The following is a 14082-nucleotide window of genomic DNA, read 5'->3' as shown; positions in this document are numbered from 1 at the left end:
ATAACAATATACAAAATATTAATGGAATAAAAGAATAAGAAAAGTTAATGCTACAAAAATTGACAAATCAAATTTCCTGCTTGTATTTTTATGTGCTATTACATCTCTAAAGGAAATCGGACTTCCTAGATTCCCTTTAATAATAGAGCTTAATGTGCCCGGTATTCAGATATGACCGGACTTCAGTCCTCCAGAAGTCATGTCTACCTTCCGGTGTCGGGCAGATTAATTCAATGCATTTATTTCTATATTGCGAAAATGTTTGTATTTCTTATGCAAAGAATAAGGAAAAGATAGAAAATGGCCAATTATCTTTATTAGCCAAATTCTTACTTTTCGCTTCGTAATCCCACTGACATTTACAATATGTTAGAATTAATAATGGGTCATTCGGTATGAAATAACCAAATTTGAAAATGAAATGTAGCGCATTTGTTTTAGATTTTCGTCAAACGTAAGACACCTGTATGATTTTAGAGCTCTACTGAAATGGGGCTCTTGTAGAAGCCATTCGAAATTCGGGGGTTTTGTGCACAAAGGGCCTAAGTCCACCCTCGACTTTAATTGTATCATTTTTTGAACATTCCGAAATACACCTTCTGTTTTTTATATGATAAACAACAATACTAGAACTACTTGTTTTGAAAATTTGAGTTTCATGTTAGATGGGCCTTTTTTAGAAGTAATTGCCAAAAGCTGATATTATGTTTTCCTTTTACTCTCTTTCTGATGGTGAAACTCGTATGCTTAACTTCATCTGGACAGTTCACTTTTACAATGATTTCAATGCTACAAACTCTAAGATTGTTGCAAACCATTATCAAATAGCTTCAATATAACCAGACATCTAACAGTTTCAGAAATTTAAGTCAAGGCACTTTTTTGCACAAAACTCCCAAATTTCGAATGGCTCCTACAGGGAGGTTAAGATAAAGCTGTAAACGTTTGCAGGTGTGTTATGTTTGGGTACCGCAACAGAATTTGAAGAAAATCTACAACATATGAGCCACTTGTATTCTTGATTTCATATGGAATGGTCCTGGTGACTTAACTAAAATTTCACTCCTTAGCAGTAGGCCTGTATATTTTATTTTTATCAGTGAATTGAGAGTGTTTTATATTTAATTGATAAGGCTGTAATTCGAATAACTGAACAAATGTGCGTACCATTATGTGCAAAAATATGTCATGTATGCTTTAAGTGATGTTTGATCAGGACATCTCTGTTTTCTTTATATATTCAAACTGTTTGAAGGTTCCAATAGGGGAAATTAGCACTGACACATTTATTTCCAACATTTTTGTTTAATAATAGCGTAATATAAATAATTTAGAAGCGAAAGACATAAATATGGGGTAACTTCCCCCCCCCCCCACTGTTAATAGTGTTCCAAGAGCATTTAGAGAGAATTCATGCTTTTGAATCCTGAACCTTGAAACTTCACTCCGAAGAGCAGGGTTATCGTGAATTTAGACCCACGTATGAAACATTTTCACAAATATTGTATACCATTTTTTCTGTTTTGAAATTATCATAAAACTTAATAATAAACTATAATAATAATAATAATAATAATAATAATAATAATAATAATAATAATAATAATAATAATAATAATAATAATAATAATAATAATAACAATAATAATATATTTCAAATACATTACCTTTTTGAAACATGAGTCTTGACAGCGAGTGAAGTTAAAATCACGCATTGTAAGAAATTTATGATTAAGCTACTCATAAGAAAACACAAACTCTTTATCCCGTAACGGGTTCGATCCCAGCCCCCGCCAAGTGAACTTTGTGGTGGACAAACACCGTGTGCGTGGGTTTTCTCGGGGTTCTCCCGTTTCCTCCCACTTTCTTCATTCCACCATTTCATTCATTACTCATGATCACCGTCTCCTTTAGTCTAACCGGCATAAGCGTGGGACGTAAAACTCAAAGATTTCATTTCATTTTTTCTTTATCCCGTAAGTACTAGCGCCCTTTTTTGTGACACCAGTACTCGCGCGGAAGTCCAATAGACCCCCCAAATTGATATTAATTTTTTGCAATATATTTTTTTTTAAATAATTAAGACAATGTAGCATAACTCTTGGTATGTTTTTAAAAAGTACAGAAGTATTTGCTGCAATTAGATTTTTTGAACTCGTTTTGAGACTTTTTAAAATATTTTTTCATCAGGACTTGTGGCTAGCAACATAAAAGTTACTTGTTTGGGGGATCTGTGAACATCCCGCGCGAGTACGGGTTAAAGAGGTCAGTTTGTTTCATTACGTTTATATGGGTATAATTAAAAAAAAACTAAAAGAATAAGATCAAACTTAGTCACTGCTGTGTAGTATTGAACCATCAACTGTGTTCATCCAGTTAGAGAAATGAGAGTACAAAATGAATAGCTAATTTCCGTTGTTTTAATTGTTTTAATATGTTGATGTTAATTAAAATATGTGTTTATTAAATGCCTTTCTTTCACATTCTATTACAAACATTTTCATTTGCTGTAGTTGTTAGCCATGTTAATAAACATATAATAGAGAAACTTCGTTTGGGTGGCTAAGATATTGTTTGAAGATTGGTCCCCATTTGTCCCCGTGGCTACACCCCCTGGGGTATGTATCCAATGTGGTTTCTCATTGGGTGATGTGGCAGAGTTATAGGAAATTGATGACTAGGTGCTCATTATGGATACACTGAAAATCACTTGGCTTCATAGGTTTCAGGATTTAGATTTCTGTGCTCTCGGCATCTATGGTCATGTTAGCCCGTCATGTATGAGCACTGGCGTCCCTGGCATGTAAAATTTGGGGGGACATCAAAGAAAGTGATTTAAATGGTACTACCTAGACCAGCCTGTTTATTATCTTCGATTCCATTTATTACCTTTCTGCTTACCTTCACGAACCCTCTAAGGTATATCAAGAACTCTTATAATCGTTTCACAATCTGAATGTTATATTCCAAATAAATATAACGATTATTATTTATATGTTATTCTGTCGTTGGTAAATAAATTAGAATAAAGTATTGAATATTTTGTACTTTAAAATATTGAGGGGACGTGTCCCCCTCGTCCTCCCCGCCAGAGACGCACTGTGTATGAGCAATGACGTCCCTCGGTGACCACACTATCCGAAGAATGGGAAGGGAGGAAGCGGCCTGGGATCTATATGTTAGGTACCATCCCGGCATTTGTCTGATGTGAATTAGGAAAATTCGGGAAAACCTTACTCAGCATGGCTTGCCTGAAAAAGCTTTTATACTATTTCGACCGATTGCTCCCACCGGGATTGGAACCCAGGACTTGGCTTCATATGAGGTGTTCCAGACAACAAGGGCGATCTCACCAAATATTATGAGCAATGTGAATGCTCGGAAATCACGTTTGAGGTGTTCAAATGATAATACCAAAGTGCTGTGTGGGAACCAGTTTTCGTGCTTATATGCATAGTTTTTGGATATCGTTTCTCTTTCCCTCTGAAAATCAGTTCAAAAATAAATTGGTAGACCTCCCTCAAAAAGAGGTTAGCATACGCGCCTCTGGTGTGCGAAGTCCGGGTTCGATACCCTGCGGGAGCTCATGTAGATCGGATCACATGTTAGGCTGTTAGTCCACGTCCCATATAGACGCTGCTGAAAGAGACGTTAAACTGAAAATCAAATCAAATCAGTCAAAAATCAAAAATAAATTGGTCATTATTTTGATCGTTGAGAGTGCATTTTCAGGAAACAAGCCTTCGTTGAGTTCGCCTTGCTACCCGTAACGCTTCATAATTATCCATGTCATGTTTCATGAATCTGTTTAAGCGACGCAAAGGTTCTTTCTTATCAACCATGAACTAATCCATACCTTAGTTTGGGCTAGATATATGTAAATGGTGCCCCATAATTATGTATATGGTGTTTCAAAGACTACAGTAAAGAAAGTAGCAACATGAGCATAAAATTGAACATAAACACATTCCTCTCATACCATTCCTTACAAGAATTTTAATCTCTGTTCTCCATGGCATTATCCATCAGTGCACCATCCAAATCAATACATATTTGGAATAGGGATGGCCATTTCCGGGAAAAGAGTTTTCCGGTTTCCGGAAATCACATTTCCCATTTTCCGTTTTTTCGGAAAATTTTCCGTCTTTCGATTTTCCGGAAAATTTTCCGTCTTCCGCTTTTCCGGAAAATTTTCCGTCTTCCATTTCCGGAAAATTTTCCGTCTTCCATTTCCGGAAAATTTTCCGTCTTCCGTTTTCAATTTTCCGGTTTCCGGAAAAAGTATTTTCCGTTTTTCCGGAAAATGTGGCCATCCCTAATCTGGAGATGAAGAGCAACGTTGTCACAAGCAGCTTGACAGACACGTACTGGTATCCTGTGAAGCTCTTCTGTGATAGCTTCTCGTACTTCGGCCAAATTGTGTATGTGATGTTGACACACTTTGTCCTTTAAACAATATATCATAAGAAAAAGTGAAATGGTTTCCAATCGGGAGATCGAGCTGACCACTCCACAGACTCACGTCGACCAATTCAGCGTTTTGGGAACGTTTCGTTCAGCCAGTCTCGCACTGGTATGGCATAGTGTGGTGGTGCTCCATCTTGCGTCATCCCCACTCTCAGGCTACACAGTATTGTCATATCGAAACTTTTTGTCCACAAGTAGAAATACTACACCCAGTCAAAGATCATGTACATAATTATGGGCCGCCCTGTAAATTTAAATATCTTTTGTTACCTTGGAACACAAATATATCACATTTTTTTCTTTTTGTTGAAGGACTGGAAAAGATGAAGAAGGAAGGAATCCCGATGAGTAAGGAGGAAACTAAGAACATGGATTCGGTTCCAGAACTAGTCACTTCAAGCAGCGAGAGCGAAGATTAAGATTTGCTTTAAATCTCTGGTCCCTTGCAAGAAACTATTACTGCATTAAAAGAAAAAATAACAAATCATAAGGGCAGAGTCAGATTGAATATGGTTGTAATGAGCAGTAAAAATGGATTTCTTTTCTTATTATTATTCGCATCTACTAAATGAGCTTTTCATTCCTTTTTAAAGTAACTGTGCATGTATTGATTTTGATTCATTTTTAAAGAACTGTGCATTTATTGATTATTAGTTTTTTTATCTATATAATGTTGCCTTTTTTACTAAATGAGCTTTTGATTTTCCTTTAAAGTAACTGTGCATCTATTGATTTTGATTCATTTTTAAAGTAACTGTGCATTTATTGATTTTGATTCATTTTTAAAGTAACTGTGCATTTATTGATTTTGATTCATGTTTAAAGTAACTGTGCATTTATTGATTTGGATTCATTTTAAAAGTAACTGTGCCTTTATTGATTATTAGTTTCTGTTTTTACCATATATAATGTTGCCTTTGAAAGTTAACTCGGTCGGTTGTAGCAATGTATGTAATTGAGTCACTTTTGAGTTTGTAAACAACCGTAAATTGCTAAAATAAATTCAATAATAAAAGCTTTTTTACTTTCTGAATCATTGAATTTATTTTGACTTATTCTCAATGCATTCTTATTTTAAGAACATAGAAACGCGCACGCCATTCTGAAATATTTTTGATCAAAACCAATTAAGTCTCTTCACTTGCAAAATTTTTGGATGTCTTCTCTAGTTTTTCTACTATTCTACAAACAAACATTTTCTTTAATATTTGAAACGTCATAATATCGTAGCGCTCTCTCTTCTGGTCTTGTGTCTAACACGCACGCCTTTGATGTAGTGGTTTCGGGCTCGATTCCCAGTGGTAGTGTGTTGAGATTTGAACGCATTGCAGTGCTTCGGATTTCAGTTTTAACTGTACGAAATCCATGTAATATAGACTTGCTGCTGAAAAGGAATGCTGAACTACAAAGAAATCTAACCAAAAATCTATATCGTTGTTAAAATTATAGTTCTTTTGAACGTGTAAATCAAATATATTTAGTTTGTTTTCCTTGTCTTTAATATTGTGATTAGATCTAGGAATTTTTGGTTAATTTTTTGTTAAAAAAATGCTAAAATGTTGGTTTAGAAAGTGCTATAATGTGCAAATTTCAAATGTAAATATATATGCAAACCGTACCAGGAATAATTACATCATAAACTTATATAAGGACTCAAAATTCACTCATATATTTTTTTTAAAAAAAGTCCTTAAAACCAGTTCCAGAACAAAAACTTATTAATATCGCAAAGGATGGAAACTATTAGAACAAATGACATTTAATAATTTAGTTTAATTCACAAGTGCAGAAAATTGATAGCATTTAAAATTTCAATGTCTTTTTTTTTTTTAGTGAAACTGTATCTCCAGCAGGAGTGTAATTTAGGAAGGGGGGGGGCAGAGTGGAGCCAGTTGCGCCATCTCTCTGAGGTTGAGACTTATAGAGTTTGTCCGGAAAGTAGTAGAAATGAATTTTTCAAAGAATTTATTCACATTTTTGACACATTGACTTAATAGTTTTCAAAATATGCCCCTTCTGCATCAACACAGCGCTTCCAGCGACTCTGTAATTTACTGAAGGTCCCCTGAAACACAGAAATTGGGAAGCTCTTCAGCTCTCTCGTTACGGCCTCTTGAATGACCTGGACCGAGTCGTGGTGCCGTCCTTTCATGACACTTTTTAGTCGGGGGAAGACGAAGAACTCTGCAGGAACAACATCTGGGCTGTAGGATGGCTGGGGAAGCTGTGTGATGTTATGTTTGGTCAGGAAGTCCATGACAGCAAAGGCGGTGTGACTCGGCGCATTGTCGTGATGAAGCTTCCATTATCCAGCGATTGCTCGACGGACGCGGTGACTCGTCTTCTGAGTCTTTCAAGTAATTCCACGTAGAATGAAGCGTTCACAGTCTGACTAGGCAGTACAAACTCTCTGTGAACCACTCCTTTGCAGTCAAAAAAGATTATCAACATCAATTTCATTTTCGACTTGCTTTGTGCCACTCATAAACACTTGATCGACCCATGGTATCAATCTCATAAGCAGTCTTGAACATATCATGAGTGTCACTCGAAGTTTTACCCAGTTTGACGCAAAACGTCACCGCGTAACGCTGTTGTAACATTGTGGAGATGACAAGGCACCTTGAGAGAAGTTCACCTTAAGAGGCCCTATCACAGCAAAATTAAAATACCGCTAATTTTACAGTAATTATGTGATATCTTCAAATAGATAAAAGCTAATCGAAATGTGCAACAAGATCGCCCTAGACAATATTACTTTACATGAGATACCGTTATCATGACTCACTTGTCTGCTTTCGATTTCCAGCCATTTTGAAAATCAGCATTTATTTTCGCGTTTCTAAATGGCTGCAAACAAAAAGCTACTAGGTGACTCGTGATAATGATACCTCATGCAAAATAATATTGTCTAGGGCGATCTTGTTCCACATTTCGATTATCTTTTATCAATTTCAAGATATCACATAATTACTGTAACATTAGCGGTATTTTAATTTCGCAGTGATTAGGCCTCTTAAACTTGATCTACACTCCGTGATGGCTTGGAGACGACTGGCGACTGGGCGCTGATAGCTAAGACCCCCCACCCCCACCCAACCAGTGCAGTGACATCCCCCTCCTTCGACACGTTTTGGCGGGAAAGAATCAGTCCTACTACTCCCCGGACAAACTCTGTATATACATTTTAATCAACTCTATAGCAATGTGTAAAAAAAAAAAAAAAAAAAAAAAAAAAATGAACGTACTTACGTATTGGAAAGTGTTGTCCCCACACCTGAAACAAAACCTAAAATGACTTACGCAGCTCCGGTCACTAAGTAAATATTTGTAAATACACAAGCACTTAATAATGCTGATTGTTGATAGAAGTAATTGGTCAGTCTGATGTTGTCACTTCCCTTTATTTCGTATTCAGTAGTTTTTGCCTAATGAGACTGTAGCCTACTGAAGTGAAAGTAATGTGATGCCACACACGTTCGATGTTCTTTGCTTAATTGTTATACTAATAAATTGCCACAATGGAGTGAAAAAGAATAAAAAAAGTGATTATGACAATGAGAGAAGATGTTTGCATTGAAGAGAGTGTAAAAAGCTGCAACAAAAACACAATTAGAAGTTTATTGAATATTTTCTTTGCAAGCCAAACTATCTTGGGCATTTTAATAGTAATAATAATATGCATTTCAATAGTAACAGTAATAATAATCTTGAAGAGACGAGCGGGCGCGGTGGCTCAGTGATAGAGCGTGCACCTCCGGTGCTTGGGGTCCCTGGTTCGATCCCAGCTCGCGCCGTGTGGACTTTGTGGTGGACAAACACCGTCCTCGTGGGTTTTCTCGGGGTTCTCCCGTTTTCTCCCACTTTCTTCATTCCACCCATTTCACTCATCTTTCATCATCACCGTCTTCTTTAGCCTAACCGGTATAACCATGGTACGTAAAACTTAAAGATTTCATTTCATTTTTGAAGAGACGAGAAATATCTCCTCTCGTGGAAAACACTAGTTGCTTCCCTTCAAGAAGAGTTTTAGCATCTGTAAAATTATTGATTATATATCATCGATTCTTTAACAGTAAGAAGGTGTTGGGGGCATGGTCACTCAGTAGTAGAGCAATTACTTCTGGTGTTCGGTGTCCGTGGTTCAATTACCGGTGAACTAAGTTAGTAGTGGACAACATCGTGTACGTGGGTTTTCTCTGGATACTCCCATTTCCTCCCACTTTCTTATTCCACCAATTTTTCCATCAGCATTAACTTCCTTTAATCATTGTCTTCCTTAGCATAAAGGGCAGTGGTAGAAGTGAGACGGTATGCCATACCGCCTCTCGTTTTTCAGTGATGAAGGCATACCGTCACTTGAGAGCAGACGCTAAATAACCTTAATAAATGCATTTCTATACACCGTAATTGAAGAATAACTTTGCACGTAAAAAAGATTTTATTTCTTATGTAAAAATGAATTCTAGTTGACAACACCGACATTTTTGTTATTTTTTCCTACTTTTTGGTTTTCAAATGAGGTGCCTTCAAAGAAGTTAATCTGGTTTAAATTTTGAAGTGCTATATTAAATTGTTTCTTCCTTATGTGTGTGTCTTCTTGCCGTAATGCATATAAACGTCGTGGTCTAAGCATGGACGAATTTAGGGGTTGCCAGCTGTGGGGACGGATCTTCCAGGGGTTTGGAATACCACTGAATCGAGTGGGGATCCGGGTGTTTTCCCACAGGAAATTGTTAATATAAAAATTACTTTTTGAACATTTTCGTGTATAGTTCTCTATAATACAACATAAAGGGATATCTTTATTTTTTTTTCTTTCAGAAAGTTGTTGGTAGATCTCCATGCTTTCCCTGTAACTACAGAGAAGCTCTCCAATAGTTTTCAGTCATTATATAAATATAAATGCAATCTTTTAGGCAACATACCCTCACTGTATTTCAGTGGCGGATCCAGGGGGTGATCGGGGCACCCCCTCCAGAAAAGTAATCTTCCTTATTTTCTATACACAAATAAAACCCATCCCAGAGTTTGAAGCTCTTAAAAGTAGCTCAAAGTAGCAGTATGACAACCTACCTCCCCAGACGTAGGTCCTGGATCCACCCCTGCTGTATTTCAACACTTAGATAGCCGGTATGTTGAATCAAAATCGTAATAAAGCATACCGCCTCTGCTTTTTTCCACTTCGAACACTGATAAAGGGCATAATCTTAGGACGTTAGACTCAAAGATTTCATTTTTAAAAGCTTTTTTTTTTCCCTTGTGGTTTCCTGTTAACAAAGATAGCCTTGGTTTACTGAATTCTGCGAGAACAAGCCAATAAAAGCAAAGATAGGAATGGCGAAAGAAGCCTTTAGGAGCAAGAAAATACTATTTTCTGGAACCTTGAAAAAAAGAGTTGAGAAAAAGACTCATAAAACGCTTCGTGGAGTATTGTGCTGTATGGATCAGAAACATTTACATTGCGCAAAAATGATGAAAAGGACTGGAAGCTTTCGAAATGAGGATGTGGAGAAGAATTAGCTGGATTGAGGGGAAAACAAATCAGAGTGTTAGAAATGGTGGTGGACAAAATATCAATTTTAGATATTAAAAAGGGAAAGAGAAACTGGTTGGGACATTGTCTAAGGAGGAACTGTACCATAAGGGACATCCTAGAAGATAAGGTGGTAGTAAAGAGAGGGATGGGGCGAAGAAGGCTACAATTAATGGACGATATCAAATCAGAAAAATCGTACGTGAAAACAAAGAGGTTAGCACAAGACCGTGGAACATGGAAGTTTCCCAGTTGCAGCAAGTGACCTGCCACTAACGACAAAATATCTATGACGATGATGTGAGAACACGCTGCGTCTCATGGGCTAATTTTTAAGAAGCTATGCGCAATAAATTTTATATATTGAGCTTTACGATCTTGTATACGCATTTTACACCTGCTCTAAATGAATTGTCAATACTTTCGCACGTGATTCACTAATTTAAAAGAGTATAATGTGTGGCTGATTGAATAAATCTCATATGACATTTGTTACTCTATTCTTAAAACTACCTTTGACAACATTATTATTAAGTCTGTGTATAGTGCATGCGCATATGATGCTGGGTTTGAACTCTGGTGAAGGTGAAGCTCAATTTCTTGAATAACAATCCAAGCAACGCCTCAAATTCTACTCTTAGCAGAGAATAATGTTGGAAGTAAAGAAGAAAAAGCAAGCCACTTCTTAAAGTGTAACGTTTATTTTCCACTTACCGTTACTTTATTTACATATATACAGGGTTACTATACATGATTGGAGTGATTTCAGAGCTCTATAATAACTGTAACTGTATTGCTGTATATGTTGCGATAATTTTTTTTTTCACACACATAGAAAAACTCAAAAGGTTTTTGTTAACAATTACAAATTTCCGATATGTGCCCCCTTAGTGATTCGACAGACATCAAGCTGAAAATCAAGTTATTCCCATACTCCGTGCAGCATGTGCTTATCAATGAGTTCAAAAGCATTGTTGATGCGGGCTCTCAGTACTGGCAGGTTTGCTGGGATTGGAGGTGTGAACACTGAATCTTTCACATACCCCCCCCCCCCCACACACACACACAAACAAAGGTCTACGCATGGAGCTAGATCAGGAGAGCGTGGAGGCCATGATATCAAATGCTATCTCAGCGCCTGTCGCCATCTTGCATTATTGCTCACTGCTGCGCTCTCGTGGGAGAAATCTGAAGTACACCTACAATATATTTCTTCTACGTTACTGTTGAGTTTTGTTACACTATCTCAATTACTAGAGCTAGAGTGAATTTATGAAATCACTTCAATCATTTATAATAACCCTGTATGTGTTCAATAATAGGGTGGCTAACACGTATTTGCAGAAATTGTGGGAAGAACAGTGGATTAATGGTGGAGCGCTCACCTCTGGTGGAAGAGTTGCATGGATTGATACCCAGTCACGTGGGTTTTGTGGTGGACAACATCATTTTTTTTTTCATCGTCTGATTCCACCAATAATTTTACAATCCTTTATTTTCAATAATCATCCGTTTTCTCTAGCCTAAAGGTCATATCCACGTGATATAAAACTACAAAGCTTCTAATCTCTGAAATCCCTGATTAGACCTAGACAAAATCGTACAATTTTGGAAAGAAGTATACCCTAAGTACTTTTTCAGATCATAATACAATAGTAGAAACTGAGCTGTTAGAAACTGAAGCGAACTAATTCCATTTTCAAGTTTTGTGGGAAATTACATTTCTTGGAAACGGTGGCAGCTTGAGACGAACTCGTGCTATTGGGAAATAAGTGTCACGTGTCAGTTTCTACAGGGTGGCGCGTATTGTATCTACCAGTTGCAGTTGGCAACCCTGATCAAATGCGCGTACGAATGCTGCGCATGCTTACGGCACTGAATAGCAGGGCCTCTGGCAATTAGTTTACCATGGAGCGGTGGTCTGTGCAGACGCGAATTGCGGCGGTGGAAGCCTTTATCCGAACCGGTTCTGTCAGTGAGGCTCAGCGGGCACTGCGACGAAACAGTGATGATCGCCATGTTGCTATACCCGAGAGACACAGTATTCTGAGATGGGTGAGACAGTGGCGGGCCACAGGTAGTGTTGTGAACCGGAAATCACCAGGTCGTGGACGAAGTGTTCGAACAAATGTAAACTTGGAACGAGTGCGCGTAGCGATGGAACACAGTCCCAAACGTTCAGCACGGCGACATGCACGAACATTACATTTGACACGACGTTCATTGGGTCGTTTGCTGGGTGATTTGAAGTTCCATCCGTATAAACTGCAGGTGGTACAAGAGTTGAGAGCCATTGATAAGGAAAACAGACTCAATAACTGCCAGAACATTCTTGAGTTGATTAACCGAGATCCACTGTTCCTCCAACAACTTTTGATGTCCGATGAAGCAATCTTCCACCTGACTGGGTATGTTAATAAGCAAAACTTCCGGTATTGGTCTCAGGAGAATCCTCGTTCATTACATGAAAAGCCTCAAGGTAGCCCAAAAGTTGTGGTATGGTGTGCAGTTGGAATGTGTGGCATTATTGGTCCCTATTTTTTTGAGGATGACGCCGGACATGCAACAACTGTAAATTCCGACCGCTACTGCCATATGTTACAAACGTTTCTCATTCCGGAATTGCAGGAAAGGGGTGTGATCAATAACGTTTATTTCCAGCAAGACGGTGCTACGGCACACACGGCACGCCAAAGTATGTCTATACTCAGAGAAACATTTCCAAACCGCGTGATATCCCGATTTGGCGATGTCTCATGGCCATCCCGTTCCCCAGATTTAACAGCTCCTGATTACTTCCTCTGGGGATATGTTAAGGAAAGGGTCTTTGCCAATCGCGTGAAGACAATTGACGAACTGAAGACTGCCATTCGTCATGTGATAAGTTCCATTCCACAGTATACGTTAATGCGTGTGATGAATGCCTTCCCACGTCGCCTGCAGCAGTGCATCCAGGAAAAAGGCGGACATTTACAGGACGTTATTTTTAAAGTTTAGTGAGCTCCTTCGACAAGTGTTGTACAGTGTACAAATTGCCAGTCCATATACTTATATTCCATAACAGTTTTGCATTAAAACTTGCATAACACACCTTTGTATTTTCATTTGAAGTTGGTAGATACAATACGCGCCACCCTGTATATTTGGTTGTGACATAAGGCTCGGTGTGGAATACAAGTAACTCGAATGATTTAATGTTTACACTCAGAAATCAGCAAAAATGTAGTTAGTTCCCTCTCTAGTCACACAACTTAACTACTCATAAATCAATATGGAACGTCCCTCGTATATCATGAGGGACGTGCTAGAGGGTATGCTGGCAGCAAAGAGAAGAAAAGGCGAAAGAGGCTATAATTAATGGAAACCAGAAAAATCGTACATGACGACGAAGAGATTAGCTGACGACTGTGGGGGCATAAAGCTTCTCAGTTGTGGCAAGTAGTCTGAAAATAATGGCAGAATGGCATCGTCATCGGACGGTGATGACGATGATGATATGTCATATCAATAGGATGAAACAGGGGGTCCCGGGTTCAAACCCTGCTACCGCCAAGTGAACCCTGTGGTGGACAAACACCGTGCGCGTGGGTTTCCTCGGGGTTCTCCCGTTTCATCCTGCTTTCTTCAATCCACCATTTCATTCATTTCTCATCATCACCATCTCCTTTAGCCTAGTCGGCACAACCGTGGGAAGTAAAATTCAAAGATTTCATTACATTTCATTTTTAGGATGAAACAGGGAGACTTATGACAATACAGGAAATTTGTAGCATTTCTCTGAATAACACCGTACGGTAGGCTTATATTTCAGTGAAACTGAGAAAAATGAAGAAACGTGTAGTTTGCTGGCATATACAGTAATGCTCCGCTTAGAATTTGCCAGTATATTTGTGCCATGTCTTGGACAATGTAGAAACAAACCTTTCAGCATAATCAATTATGTTCTGTAAAGAATGATTCCACTGGTAGCTCAGTATATTCCAAATAAGACATACAACGTTATTTGGCGAAATGCTTCAATTTAACACATCAATCAGAAAAAAAATATACTCAATCGTTTCAAGGTAGTGAGTTTAATG

General features: G+C 38.0%; 1 protein-coding gene across 1 annotated transcript in view; it reads left to right on the top strand.

Annotated features, from left to right (window-relative positions):
- The window catches only part of LOC145673740 (uncharacterized), a 139866-nt gene extending 134422 nt beyond the window's left edge, over nt 1–5444 (top strand). The window contains exon 12 of the mRNA XM_081743481.1: nt 4780–5444. Coding sequence (XP_081599607.1) covers nt 4780–4886 — 107 coding nt within the window. The 3' untranslated portion in view covers nt 4887–5444. The remainder of the gene's footprint in view (nt 1–4779) is intronic.
- The last annotated feature ends 8638 nt before the right edge of the window (nt 5445–14082 follow it).

This window comes from Thermobia domestica, chromosome 17 (genome assembly GCF_964235325.1).
Source record: "Thermobia domestica chromosome 17, izTheDome1.hap1.1, whole genome shotgun sequence".
NCBI classification, from domain to species: domain Eukaryota; kingdom Metazoa; phylum Arthropoda; class Insecta; order Zygentoma; family Lepismatidae; genus Thermobia; species Thermobia domestica.
This window is presented reverse-complemented; position numbering and strand designations above follow the sequence as displayed.